Raw genomic sequence first — 15438 nt, forward strand, 5'->3', positions numbered from 1 at the left:
ACAATGATTTTAAGCTGCATGAATATACATAAAAACAATACTTTTACCAAAATATTTACCACTTATGCAAGTCATTCCAATAATAACAAATATCTATTTCCATCTCACATGGACCCCAGACAGTCATTTAAAGTCCAAGTACACTCACTCGTCAGTAGTATTAGCCAGATTACTTTTAATCAAACTAACTCTTGCCTGTCAAAATACATCTGGCATTTGAGGTTGACAGACTTTTACCTGCACTGTGTGACTTTACTAGAGCAGTAGGTCTATGATAGGAATGATACAGGCTTTTGAATGTTGATGACATCAGTGCTCAAATTTGTACGCAAACAGATTGTGTAACTTTCCAGTAGGGACACAAAGCTTTCTAGCATATTCTTTATTATTGACATTAATAATAGTAGAACCCCTATGTACCGTTAGGAGTTTGTAGTTTTTGAGTTCTATTTCTGAACTATACATATGTTGCATTCCTTCTGTACCACCTTGATGTAATCCAATGGAGGATGGATAATTACAATGCGCTGCCTATGGATTCACGTTACGCGAGGCAGTCAACATGAGAGCAGTCCAGAGATTGGCTTGGAGCAGTCCCGATTATGTTTATCATTGTGTTAAAGGTCCAATGCAGCCATTATTTGGTTATCTCTATCAAATAATTTCTTGGTAAGGATTACGTATCTTACTGTGATTGTTTTTCCATTTTAATGGAAAAAAACAAACAATTAACTTCTCAGAAAATAGCAATTTCTCAAGCAGTAATTTTGCTAGGACTGTTTGGGAGTGGTCTGAGTGGGGAGATGAAAACTAGTTATTGACAGAGAGGTTTGGAACTCTTATTTGTATATTAACTAATTTGCCGCCTGGTGTTGTCACCAGGCAGGCCAAATCTCTATCCCACCAAAACAGGCTGAAATGTCAGGTGGTCTTTTCAAACAGCTCTTACACTGAAAGGGCATTATCATTTTCACAGTATTATTCCAAGCTCATAGTGTGGATATATAGTGTTTGTGTGTATAACACAGGCAATTCAAGTTTTTGAGTGCACTGAGCCTTTAACTCTGCCTCTGGTCTGTAAAAGTGTGTCACTGGGTGACTCTCAAGCGCCCAGGCAAGTGGGAGTGGCTGACAACTGGGTCACATGGTTAACACACTATTTAGAACATTGAGTACAGAAGAGTCATCGTACAGAAGTCATCCAACAAGGGACTTCGTCCAGCGTTTCTCATCTTGTTACATATCTTTAAATGTACAAAACTATTCAGGTTGAATTAGATGCCGCATAAAAGTCTAGGACGTTTTGACTGAAAGAAGAGCAGAACTTGTTTTGTTCAGGATACTGACATGGGAGTGCAGATAATTATATACATGCTACAAATATTTACTACAGAAATGTAGTTGAGACTAAAATAAGAAACAGTGTTGAGCTTTAGATGATCGACGCTTTTAATTTGAGTTTGTTACAGTGTAACCACTGTGCTACTAAGGATAATAGAATTTAGCAATCCTTAAAGTCAAACTGGCGAGTTATTGACAAGACATTTAGTCAGCATAGGTTGCTTTCTCTAAATATTCCCTGAATCGAGGTGCCTGCAGACATGGGATCAATCAAGCCAGGTAAAACCGACTTTATTATACGTGCTATTACAATGTTACAATGTATCTTGTCATGTAATTGAAAGTGTCCACCTCTCGCTACATTGATCAGTTACTTGTTTGCAAATGTGTTACTTTGTTACAAATATAGTGTTACTGTTGCTGTCTAGAATCAATGTGTCGTTCTAAGAATCTGTTCTAGAAAAAGCTTGTGCAATCTGATTTATCTGTCCACATTTTATTTAGTTGTGTGCTTTTTATAAGTTATATATGGACCACAATTAGAAACCTTCCAATAGATTTTTTTCTGGTCAGCTTATTGTCAAGCCATGTATATGGGTTAGGAATGCCACTGCGCTACGGGGTTTTTTGTTTTGACACTACAATGTTCTGCTTTGCTTCACCTCACATGGACCAAGCTGCCTAGCCATGTGCCGATGCTTCTCGACTCTCACTGCTCATTGGTCGAGAAGAGGCTGTGACGCATTCATTGCATAAATCTGTACTAAGTCCAAGTTTGAGGGCCGTATGCAGGTCCACGTGAGACTGAAGGATGCGGATTTGGTGACCTAGATTTAGTCTCTTAGACATGACAGCTCCACATGTGGGTGGGTTTTGGAAGCGAATAGTCGTAGCTGGTTAGGTAATCATGGCCAGGGCTTCGAGACCATTAACTACATTTAGGGCTACATAGTATAGTATAATATATTAATTTATGTTGATTTTGTGTCTGAGCCTCCTGTACACCAAGCAACAGGTTAATTATTTTCCTAGCTAGGTTTATTTAGCCCATATTTAAGCATTTGGTTTAATAATGTCAACATTCTTATGTAATAACGTGATTTAACACCAATGACTACAAGAATAACTTTGCTTTTGCCAAAAAAACTAAAATGCATATATCATTGTGCCCTGTCAAGCAAAAGAGCAGTAACTGCTCATAAATGGAAACTTAGAAAGATGACTTCAGCGTTTTTTAATTGTCGAGCCAAATGATTTGTAGTCAGATTGGAGATGTTAACTGTTGTCTTTTTTTCAGTTTATTTTGTATTCATATTGACCCTACCTCTGACGTTATCTGGCAGTTACTGCCTTCTTGCTTGGTACACCCACTGGAATGACGATTTTTTACAACGCAAACTTGTGTTTGTGGTTGTCAGTGTCATATGGTTTGATACTTGTTTCAACAAACAACAATAAATAATGCCAAGGTAAACCATAGTAACTACAGCCCAAAGCTTAGTGATTCAAGTTTTTTTTTTAAAGCAGTATCTGAGGTGAGCGATTGCATTTACTGCTTTTTTCTTCGGTTTCACTAACTTTTACCAGCCACTGCAAACATAACGTCCCATTTTATCTGAAACACATTTTGTCCACATGATAAATCATGTATTTAATGTATCATAAATGTCATTTTTGACAATTTTTGACATTTTTGACCGAATGTCCAGTTACTGCTCTTTTGCTTTGTAGAGGGGAGTATTATTCAATATAATATATTATAGAAGAACTGACAAACCCAACCCCAAAATAAATGTTACAAATAACAAACCCAACCCCAAAATAAATGTTACAAATAATTACATTTGTAACATAAGTGCATACAAATGATTACAGAAACACATTCGTTTTCACATTACACTGTAGTGTCATGTTTTGATGGTACACCATTAACCCTCTATGGGGCAACAAACTACCTTTTGGACCTCACACCACCTTTTGATTTTTTGGGGATAAAATAAATATTTATAGTATCACCTGACATGTCTGTGTCCAATGAAATGAGGGGCTGAAGTGAGTGTGGCCTTTTGTCTGGGGGTGTAGCAGTCCTTTCAGGAAGCAAAGCTGCATGGGACACAGTGCCACCAATTGGTAAGATAAAATCACTTTTTAACATGTTTAAATTGAAATAACTTAATATAAAAAGAATATCTGCATGAGTATGTAAAGAAGTATGTTTGATTGTTTAAATACTTATTTTGTTTTTATTTATATACTAAAACAGTTTTTTGGTTTGTTGCCTCAGGGCAACATTGTGCAGTTAGACCAATTTTGTTCAGGCAATAACATGCTAAAGTGTGGAGATGTGCTCAGATGCATAATTATGACCATAGTCAATGTTTTTACTTTAGTATCTACTGATACTTCCAGGAAATGGACACAACAACATTTTATGGGTGGAAGGAACATCATCGAGCAGTTAGGGTCATTCCCTCTGACAGTGAGGACAGTGAGCTTGAGAGTCAGGAAGAGTGGATCCCCGAATCAGGTTTGASAGACAGTTAGGAGGTCAGGGGTCAGTTAGGGGTCAGTCAGCAATGTGTGTGTGTGTGTGTGTGTGTGTGTGTGTGTGTGTGTGTGTGTGTGTGTGTGTGTGTGTGTGTGTGTGTGTGTGTGTGTGTGTGTGTGTGTGTGTGTGTGTGTGTGTGTGTGTGTGTGTGTGTGTTTGCATGTGTGTCAGTGGATGAAGAAGGGTATATGACACATTCAAATGTGTGCTTCCTGCTTTCTTTTTTCAAGGAGAATGCCTGTCTGTTGACAATGAGACTGAGTCTGAGGATGAAGATGTAGCAGAGGTTGATGTTCCACGCCAACCCTGGTGGAGAACACCCCACAATGCATACTTCAATGCTTACCCAGAATGGCAGGACCTGCTTTCAAGATCTGATGATATCATGTGCCCCCTCCAGTACTTCAAGCAGTTTTTCTCTGAAGACATTCTGGAAGTTATTGTAGGGCAGTCAAATCTATATGCGGTACAATGTAAAGCAAACAAGCCCCTTAACCTCACAACAAAAGAATTGGAGCAGTTCCTGGGTATTATGGTGTACATGTCGTTGTTTGGTTTACCAGGCACCTGCATGTTTTGGAACAAAGCCTGCCGAGTGTCCCAAGTAGCTGTCACCATGATACTAAATAGATGGGAGGCCATCAAAAAATCCCTGAGGTTGACAGGTGGGATCTCAAGCGAAAGATGATCACCTAAGTCCCCTGCCCTGCTATGGTGAAGGAATACAACAAGCATATGGGTGGGGTGGATCTGCTTGACTCACTGATTGCACTGTACCGGAACAAAATCCGATCAAGGAGGTGGTACCACAGGCTGGTGTTCCACTTCCTGGATATGATCATCGTGACCACCTGGCTGCTCAACTGAAGAGATTGTAAGGGCACTGGCATGAGAAAGAAGGAACAAATGAAGCTGTATACCTTCAGGTTATACATCGCTGAAGGCCTATGCAAAAGTGGAAAGAGTCTGGAGCGCAAGAAAGGTGGTCCCAGTTCCACTATTGCTGGTGAGTATGAGGAGAGGAGGAGGAAAGGACCCGCTGCTCCAATTCCAGTCCCTGATGTGCACCTGGATGCCACAGCCCACCAGATGATTATGGCTGAAAAGAAGGAGAGATGCAAGGTACCATGGGTGCACAGGTACACCAAAATCCAAGTGCCAGAAATGTGATGTCCACCTCTGTTTCACATCCACCAGCAACTGCTTCCTGAGGTTCCACACAGAATTGGAAATCAGAGTGTGCTTTGAATCAGAAACCCACAGAAACACACATTCAGAAACACTGAAACACACACACTCGCACATATAGGCTATACCCTCCAAACACACCCATACACACAGTCATTTGGATATTGGTTTATATGTTTATATGAAATGTGAGAAACATTTATACATGAGGTGTTAGTTGTAATTAGTAGTAGTCTGTTTATTTGTTTCTTGATGTTTTGACTTTAAAGCTTCTAATTGTGATTGGTTGGAACTATTTGTGGTTGATGTTTCTCTAAATAAAACCCGTTCCAATTCATATATTGCTTCTTTTCCTTGTTCCACTTATCATATGTACTATAGAAAACTAGACACATTTTATGATGGATATATTAATAGGGACCCCCAAGCTCCCCAAACAATTGGGTGAAATATTTTTGAGGGTTAAGTAATTTAGGTCAAATGGAAGATATTTGCGAGTTTGATTAGGTTTCTGTGTCATGTAACACACTTTGTCACCCTGTGCCCAAAAGTCTTTAAATAAAGTATTTTTGTGAATATTTGTGTTTTTGTTCAAAAATGTTCTTCAATAATGGTGACATATATGACCCTGGCTGGGACTGCAGGCCTTGCTGTACTATTTAGGATAACTGTAAACACCCATAGAGTCCGCTTGTTATGTAACAGTGGTGTAATTGTATCGCCAGGCATGAGGTAGTAAAAACAGGTCAAACAACAGGACGAATGAACGAAGGGGGGAAACGGTCTGACATAAGTCCTGCTCTATATTGGGAGTGGCAAGGGTAATCAGGCAGATGTTTTAATAAGGTTTTATGGTTTATATTATGTTTATATATGATTTATTATTTACCTTTGAAATAGTTGGTCGATTTCCATCACTATTATAACCTTACTCTGACATACAATCGGGTAAAAACTTAGAATAATAATTTGTGTCTCTCTTAGTTGTAACAAAATATTACGACATCAAGATTATGACTTCAATATTATGTTTTTGATATGACGTATATTTGACTTATATTCCAATAACCTTTTGTGTTTTTTTCCTTCTCCCCTCAGGTGGTGTAATAACTTACATCTCTTCTGGCTTCGCCTCCAGCCCGGAGTCCTGTTTGAGTGACAGCTGCAGCAGCTACCTGTGCTCCTCTCCGCCTCATCCCTCACTGCCAAGCCGGGCAGTAGGAATCATGGTGGACATCGCCCGCGCTACAACAGCCAAGCACCCACGTAGCCACGGCACAGAGAAGACTGGGCGATCTACCTCCGCCAAGAGCAGCATCACCAGTGAGTGTATTTCAGTCCTGGAAATACATTCAGTATGGCAAGGATACTAGATATATTCAGAATGGCAAAGGATAGGAAATGCATTGTATGAGTTGCCACACTAATCCAGGTAATAGGTGCATTTCGTATTCTCAAGTCTACATGAGTCATCATCATGTACGGGTGGAATAGTACATTTGTTAGAGAGGTGTGAATTAGTAGTAACATTGCTGTGTGTTTCTCCTTACAGAGATCAACGGCATGGTGTTGTTGTGTAAGGTGTGCGGCGACGTGGCCTCAGGGTTCCACTATGGCGTCCACTCCTGCGAGGGCTGTAAGGTAAGACTAGTCCTGACTGCTTCTCATGGAATGCCACACGGCCAGTCCTAGGTTTCAATCTTGTTATTCAATGGCTCTGTGTCGTAAGTGTTTTAACAGTATCATTCGGGTTTTAACTTGGTAATAACCGTGCACAAACAATGTTTTCTGTGATTGTTCTCAGGGTTTCTTCAGGAGGAGCATCCAGCATAGCATCCGGTATAAGAAGTGTCTGAAGATGGAGAACTGCACCGTCATAAGGATCAACAGGAACCGCTGTCAGCAGTGCCGCTTCAAGAAGTGTCTGACTGTGGGCATGTCTAGAGACTGTGAGTCTCCACTTTTAAATGTACATAATAATAACTGAATTTTCCCCAAAAGGAAATGCAATGGTTAATGGGGGTGAGGGGTTTCCTTTTACAAGTTTGATGGATTGACTGACTGTAGGGATATTTCAGCCCTTATTAGTGATATATGTACTAATGTGTGTTATTTGGTTTCCTTCTCCAGCTGTTAGGTTTGGCCGCATCCCGAAGAGAGAGAAGCAGCGCATGCTGTTGGAGATGCAGAACGCCATGAACAACATGGTGATGAACAACAACAGCCAGCTCCACAGTATGCTCCACGGCACCCAGAGTCCACCCTGCCCCATGGAAGGGCTCCCCAATGACGGCAGCTCCTCTTCCTCGTCTTCCTCATCTATCTCGTCTTCATCAGACTCCAACCCTTCCTCACCCCGTTCCGTTCAAGACTCCATGGAGACCAGCTCTAGCTCCGCCTCTTCCTATTCGTCGGATAGCGGTGATGACGAGGTTCCTCCTTCCAGGGTGTGTCATCGGGGCACATTCACGTACCGCCTTGAACAGCAACACCCCATCAAAGAGGAAGTGGAGGATTCGCCTTCGCAGGTCGCCGGGGAAACTGTAAAAGATAGGAGAGACAGCCGCATGGAGGAACTGCAGGAGAGCCGGAACCGCTGCAACGAAGACACCAGGGGTTGCCAGCCTAGTTGCAGTCATCAACACGTCACCAACGTTCCCTACCGGGAAGAGAGAGTTGTTTACCAGCAGCAGCCTGCGCAGCTAAACTGCGGCCCCAGTGGTGGCATGCCAGAAGCCTCCTACAGCCTCCATCACAGGAGCCACAACACAATGCACAACGTACAGACCGTCTCCAATGGTTACAGTGGACCATCATACAGCCTACAGGACCACAAGACAAACTTGGTGAGTGTCCTTTTATCATTTAATTTGCCTTCGTTGAAACATTAAAGAGATTCAAGGTCTCTTTACAAAATGTTACAGTAGAAATGCATTGTATACTGCACACCTGAAATTACCCCATAACCATGCCTAAAGCACACATGGAAAATACCTAAAAAGGCCTATCCTCTAAATCCCCCCATTTTGTTTCTTCTGCATTATTGCTCCTGTGTTCTGTTTTCCATAACTGAGGGCCCTGTTCTCGACTCTTGTCACCCCAGGTCATTCCTGGTCTCTATGTGGACCCCAGTCAGCGCAGCCAGGAGATCTGGGAGGAGTTCTCCCTGAGTTTCATCCCGGCCGTGCGCGAGGTTGTGGGGTTTGCCAAGAGGATCCCGGGCTTCCGAGACCTCCCCGAGTACGACCAAGTCAGCCTGCTCAAAAACGGAACGTTTGAGGTAAGAATCCCTGGACTCTCTGACACCAAAAATAGATCTTTCCCAACTCTGGCTGTCGTGTTCCAACTGAACATTACTTTAACTCAAAGTGTTGAATTGGCTAAATATATTACAGTCTGTAGATATGTTATGGTAGAGTACCAGTGTATTTTAACTCAACATTGAACTCTCTAACCGGGTTAGGTGGGCATTATCACTGTTGAATTCTGCCAGTATGTTGCCCAGTGCTAGTCACCATAAAACCGTTCTAACACACCCTCTCTCCCACCTCTCTCTCTCCAGGTGCTTATGGTGCGCTTTGCTTCATTGTTCGACGTGTCCGAGCGCACCGTGACCTTCCTGACGGGGAAGTGTTACAGCTTGGAGCTGCTGCGCTCGCTGCGGGCCGGGGAGCTGCTCACCTCCATGTGTGACTTCAGCGAGAAGCTGGCCGCTCTGCAGCTGGACAAGGATGAGATGAGCCTCTTCATTGCCGTCGTCCTCGTCTCCGCCGGTAAATAACACTGTCCCTGTAAACAGTGTCCTTGTAAAACACAGTGTCCTTTTATACACACTGTAATTGTAAACACACTGTCCTCATATCACTGTACTCTGTACTCTGGCTGACTGGTTGGCTGGCTGGCTGTCCTCTGGCTGACTGGTTGGCTGGCTGTCCTCTGGTTGTCTGGCTGGCTGTCCTCTGGCTGACTGGCTGGCTGTCATCTGGCTGACTGGTTGGCTGGCTGTCCTCTCGCTGACTGGTTGGCTGGCAGGCTGGCTGACTGTATTATGGTCCTGTGTTTAAAATGACACCCTATTCCCTATATAGTGCACTACTTTGGTCAAAAGTGCCATTTAAAACGCAGTCCTGTACATACCATTCAGCCACTGGTGTTAACACACAATACTTATGTGTACGATGAAACGTAAAGCCTTCTTTGATACAGACTGTTCTTATGCTCTGTTCTGTGATCAGATCGTTCGGGGATCCAGGACTTGAAGTCAGTGGAGGCGCTGCAGGACACGCTGATCAGAGCGCTGCGGAGTCTGATCATGAAGAACCACGCCAAGGAGACTACCACCTTCACCAAGCTGCTGCTGAAGCTGCCTGAGCTGCGCTCCCTCAACAACATACACTCTGAAGAACTGCTGGCCTTCAAAGTGCATTCGTAATGAGGCACTCACAATAGGGCTCATTTGACTCCTAATACCCTCCTTCCACACTTTGAAACCAGGACTGGCCTCCTCTGTCACTCCTATACCAGGACCAAGGGGAGACCTTGGTTTGCAGACAACCAACTCAGTGTATTTCTCCAGAATGTATTGAGAAGTTCTTCTTTTGGACTATGTTGATAGGGACAAAGGTCAGAGAAGAGACGATACTGTACTCTAGTCATAGGAGAAGGCTTGGGAACTGAGCTATTGCACAGACACTGTGTGAGAGGCTTGTTGTTTTACCAAGTTAGAGGCACCTTTCCTTTCTATTTTTAAATTTAACAGATGAAGAAATACTATACCGGCTTTTTGAAATGATGAAGTGCAGAACTACTTGGTTTTGTTTGGTAAATTCAATGAATTCCAAAGTGTGTTGCTCACGAGCAGTGTGAATGTGATGATTATGCTATCTATTGGATGTTTCATTCGACACGCAATATCAAATGGTCACTGTTTTCGACCCAATATGTTTGAAAAAATCCCTCAAGACTCAATGTAAGCATCTATCTATCAAAAAGAATGCCTGATGAATCTGATAATTGCTGCAATTGCATGGCTATCCTTAAGTGAACAACTTAACATTGTCGCTCCCAACCCTCCGAGGAAGGAGTCATTTATTTATTTTTGAATTGTTCAACTGCATTGTCATCTTTACTGTCCTTTGTGTAGGGTATTTAATTTGTCTGAATATTACATTTTTGCATGACTTTGTTAGCTGCTACTACCACGCCTCCTTCTGGGGAGTTGTTCATAGTACACTTTTTCAGCAACACAACTTTGCACATTGTGTTGTGGACTGTCAACCTCCAAAATCACACATGTCAGTACAGACCCACATCATGTGTGCATGATGTGAACACGATGATACTGAAGTGTTCCTTAACTGATTCCCCACCTTCCTCACAGTGAGGAGTTACTGGGTGGATTTGACTTTACCTCCTGGCATTTCAGCACAGCACTGACTTTAAAACTGATATTGTTTCCCATCTGTTGTTTTTTTGTTGTTGAATGTCTGTATTTGTCTCCTTTTACTGACAAGACTGCAGTTTGTAAATAATAGTTATGCTATATCTATCATATAAATATATATAAATAGTATAAATAAATACAAGTGAAGTTATTTACGGTGTTGAGTTTTCTGTGTGCAATATGTTTGAACTCGTTTGGTGATCTAAGATGAGCATCTATGAGGGGTAAAGCACTAAGAACTGTAGGTATGTGGTTAGTTACGTTGTGATATCATTTGTAGGGCTACTGTTATTGTATAGTGATTTTCCATATTACAAACCAGGTTCAATTTATTGGCCTAAAGCACAGGTGTCAAACTCATTCCAATGAAAGCCGAGTGTCTGCGGGTTTTCGCTCCTCCCTTGTACTTTAAAAGAAAAAGTACCTTTATTTAACTAGGCAAGTCAGTTAAGAACAAATTCTTATTTACAATGACAGCCAAACCCAGACGACACTGGGCCAATTGTGCTCCAAATCACAGCCAGATGTGTTTCAGCCTGGATTCAAACCAGGGACTGTAGTGATGCCTCTTGCACTGAGATGCAGTGCCTTAGACCGCTGCGCCACTTGGGAGCCCTTGGTTGATGAATTAAGGTCACTAATTAGTAAGGAATTCCACACATCTGGTTGTCTAGGGCTTAATTGAAAGGAAGAAACAAAAACCTGCAGACACTAGGCCCTCCATGGAATGAGTTTAACAACCCTCACTTAAAGTGACCACCCAACTCTGTAACCACAATGTGGACCTGGAATACAGTGACTAGGTTCCTCCACAAGGGCTCGCTGTCCACATGTTTATGTCGGACCACTATTTCCATGTTGGAAACTGATATCAATACATTAGCATAGAAATGTGCAAATGTTTATTTCAAAAGAATAATTTTGATATTTTTTTTGTAGTACAAAGTACAATGTCCAAAAACATGAGCAGAGGAGCTGCCCAGAGACTGACAGAAGTGGAGTCTGTAGCTGGTTTATACAGGTGGTTAGAGCGACTAGTAACCGAAAGGTTGCAAGATTGAATCCCCGAGCTGACAAGGTAAAAATCTGACATTCTGCCCCTGAACAAGGCAGTTAACCTCTGTTCCTAGGCCGTCATTGAAAATAAGAATTTGTTCTTAACTGACTTGCCTAGTTAAATAAAGGTCAAATAAAAAATACGCCAGCCAGTGTAACGGATGCTGCATGAGTGTAAGGTAAGTACAAAGTACACTCAATTCAACAAAATTCTGACTTATGAATAAGTTATAGCTTGTATTTTAATGGATGTAAGACTCTGCATTAAAATGCCCTGAAGAAGCAATAATGAGCATCAATTAGTTTTAAATATTTAATATTTGTATAGTTTTATGAACAGTGATAGTCAGAATGTATTAGCGAGACAGGAAGGGCTGAGATGGGATTCATACACACGTCGCCAGGGGTATATGTGGCAGGGGTATATGTGGTTCAGAGTCTGGGGGGCCAGACTGGCACAATGAGCATCAATTCTGTCCTAGAATAACACATTTCATTTCAGCGTGCTCAGAGAATTATGTTTTACACATAGTATCATTAGGGATTGTGCCCTCCCCACACACACTCCTCACTCACGATTGCACAAAAAGAGCTGTGAACAAACCACGCCCCAAAATATTTGAATGAGACGCTTCTGCATTTTAATTATCACTAAAAGAGGAAATAACCCTTCTCTGAAAAGCAAATAACCATTGAAGGGCTCAAAGGATTATTTGAGACCGTATGGTTCCACACAGAACCATCAACCGTTCCCAAAAAACCCTTGAAGAACCCTAATTTTTTGGTGTGTACCTGTTTAATTATGCCCAGGAATTTTGCTTGCAACACAGGAGGTTGGTGGCACCTTAATTTGGGAGGACAGGCTCAAAGTAATGGCTGGAACGGAATTTATGGAATGGTATCGAACTCATCAAACAAATGGTTTCCATGTGTTTGATACCATTCCATTCACTCCATTCCAGTCATTATAATGAGCTGTCCTCCCTCCTGTGGTTTGCAGCTTTTCTACAGGAAAACATACATCACAAACAAGTTCTCCCTTTTCAGGGTTCATCCCAGCGCATGCCTTCCCTATGACTATTACTATGTGAACTTGCCCTTGACCTGGGCCTAAGCACAGAGCTACTGCAGAGAGAAGTATATTGACCTGGCCCCCATAGACAACATGGAGGATATGACTACACCGAATAACATTACGGCTGATTATACTGACTTGGCCTGGATAGGACTGTATGATAACATTACGGCTGATTATACTGACTTGGCCTGGATAGGACTGTATGATAACATTACCAACTGGACATGATTATTGGCTAATAGCACTGATGAGAAAGTACAGGGTTTCAAAACTGATGGACTGGTCAACCGAATAATAAGCATAGCGATCAGCACTGTGTAACAATAGAGAGGAAAATGGGGATAGTAGAGACTGGAATGATGTGCCCTGTAGTGATCGAAAATCCTTTGTCTGCTATGATGGTAAGAGCCATACACAAACGGTTCCATCAAATCAACAGCAACTGCGGAATGGTTTCCACTATGGAAATTATACATTGTATTGGGACAAGATGGGATTGTGGTTGGGATTGAATGTCCTAGTGTGTCATTTAAGGAATTTCATTTTATTGTTCGTTTTACAGTAAGAGTATAATGTTTATCTCATTGTATGCATAAAACAAGGTAAATGTGTGCAGAGGTTTGATAACAAAATCGAAATATTAAATTGATGTGTGCAGTGGTTTCTCAAGTGTAATCTGCAAATTGTTGTTGTTGTGTTTTGTTGCATTTAATAATTTGTGTATGTAATTATGTAGTTGTACAGCTGCTTTGAAGATACTCAGTATTTTGAGTTATTTTTATATATATATTTTCAATGTTTTTGGTTCATTACAATGTTGGATAATGATAATACAGCTTAGCCATTTTCAATGAAACAATTGTGCCAGACACACTTTGTAAACATCCTTTGAATACTCTGCTCTGTGTCACATGACCCATGCTATAATCCATGCAACTCATCTATGTACTGGTGTAGGATCTTCATTTGATCACTCTTTTTCTTTCCTGCACCACAGGAAATGCAGATGGGCTTCATAATTGACATAAATTCACTGAAAACCTGCACTACCACACGGTTATATTAACAGTATTGCACTTTTCAGGTAGCTAATAGCCTAACCACCCATCAACCAACTTTATGGACTAAACGTTCAAATCCTGTTGTTTTGCTGTGGCAATACTGGTCAAATTTAGATTCTACATCTGAATGAATTTTACTGTGTCTTTTTACAAATATGGGACAAGTGCAGATGAATGTCATCTTCCAGTCTTAATTCCATATAGATTAGGGTTATGGTCCCAAAACAGAGACTGTATGGATGTTCTCAATCCCCATTGGCCACAGATGCCCCATTTTGAATAACCATGGCAACCACACATCAATCAAGAAGATGGTTTTCCTTTGTTCGCTTCTTAATAGGCCTGACACTATCCCTTTAGAAAATCAAACACCCCTTTAAAAAGAGTTTGATTGAACGTCGGCAGCTTTAAAGCCACTTTGTCCCTCTCATCCTGTTGCTGCTTGTGTAACAGCCCGTATAAAAGATATATAACTCCAATAAATAACGATTTAAAGATGTGATGAGCTGAGTGAGGGCTAACAACAGGCTGTAAACAGCTACAAAGCAAAGCTAATATTAAAGAAAATGTTGCCTTTACTCATAGTATCTCTTTTCCAATTTTTGCCTTTTTAAGGGTGGGGAGAAGAGTGTCATTCCTTCCAGAACTAAACTATAAGGATATTCCCCAGGGTTTGGAATGGGATGGGTGTAATGTAGTCTGATGTTGAACAGCAATAACATGCCAATATTTAGTCAATCATACTAAACTCAGCAAAAAAATAAATGTCCCTTTTTCAGGAGACTGTCTTTAAAAGATAATTCGTAAAAATCTAAATAAGTTTGCAGATCTTCATTGTAAAAGGTTTAAAAACAGTTTCCCGTTGTCACGGCCGTTGTAAGGAGGAGACCAAGGTGCAGCGTGGTATGCGTACATTCTTCTTTATTTAAGAATGAACACTGAACAAACTAACAAAATAACAAAACGAACCGTGAGGCTAATATGAGTAGTGCAGACAGGCAACTAAACATAGAACAAGAACCCACAAACACCAAAGGGAAAATGGCTACCTAAATTTGATCCCCAATCAGAGACAACGATAAACAGCTGCCTCTGATTGGGCACCATATCAGGCCACCATAGACATACAAATCACCTAGACCTACAAAACCCGAGAAAATACAAAAAATAACGTACCCACCCTAGTCACACCCTGACCTAACCAAAATATAAAGAAAACAGAGATATCTCAGGTCAGGGCGTGACACCCATGCTTGTTCAATGAACCATAAACAATTAATGAACATGCACCTGTGGAACGGTCGTTAAGACACTAACAGCTTACAGACGGTAGGCAATTAAGGTCACAGTTATGAAAACTTAGGACACTAAAGAGGCCTTTCTACTGACTGAAAAACATCAAAAGAAAGATGCCCAGGGTCCCTGCTCATCTGCGTGAACGTGCCTTAGGCATGCTGCAAGGAGGCATGAGGACTGCAGATGTGGCCAGGGCAATAAATTGCAATGTCCGTACTGTGAGATGCCTAAGACAGCACTACAGGGAGACAGGATGGGCAGCTGATCATCCTCGCAGTGGCAGACCACGTGTAACAACACCTGCACAGGATCGGTACATCRGAACATCACACCTGCGGGACAAGTACAGAATGGCAACAACAACTGCCTGAGTTGCACCAGGAAATCACAATCCCTTCATCAGTGCTCAGACTGTCCACAATAGGCT

The 15438-nt window shown here is 41.6% G+C and overlaps 1 protein-coding gene across 2 annotated transcripts; it reads left to right on the top strand.

The window, feature by feature from the left end:
- The first annotated feature begins 1431 nt into the window (after positions 1-1431).
- LOC111958836 (nuclear receptor subfamily 1 group D member 2) lies at positions 1432-9607 on the top strand. 2 transcript variants are annotated; one of them, XM_023980125.2, is made up of 8 exons: positions 1432-1620; positions 6176-6400; positions 6630-6718; positions 6882-7026; positions 7208-7923; positions 8181-8357; positions 8640-8850; positions 9313-9607. In XM_023980125.2, exons 1-8 carry the CDS (start codon positions 1602-1604, stop codon positions 9507-9509), a joined length of 1779 nt encoding a protein of 592 aa, XP_023835893.1. In that variant the 5' UTR covers positions 1432-1601; the 3' UTR covers positions 9510-9607. The 2 variants fall into 2 exon arrangements, with proteins under 2 accessions (XP_023835893.1, XP_023835895.1); XM_023980127.2 differs by lacking the exon at positions 1432-1620 and having other exon boundaries at positions 6388-6509.
- The last annotated feature ends 5831 nt before the right edge of the window (positions 9608-15438 follow it).

This window comes from Salvelinus sp. IW2-2015, linkage group LG35 (genome assembly GCF_002910315.2).
Source record: "Salvelinus sp. IW2-2015 linkage group LG35, ASM291031v2, whole genome shotgun sequence".
Taxonomy (NCBI): domain Eukaryota; kingdom Metazoa; phylum Chordata; class Actinopteri; order Salmoniformes; family Salmonidae; genus Salvelinus; species Salvelinus sp. IW2-2015.

Bases quoted from the DNA above. Each gene is read 5' to 3' on its own strand.
- LOC111958836 (XM_023980125.2), top strand. The intron at 6,719-6,881 runs GTAAGACTAGTC...GATTGTTCTCAG, and splicing joins ACTCCTGCGAGGGCTGTAAG to GGTTTCTTCAGGAGGAGCAT. The intron at 7,027-7,207 runs GTGAGTCTCCAC...TTCCTTCTCCAG, and splicing joins TGTGGGCATGTCTAGAGACT to CTGTTAGGTTTGGCCGCATC.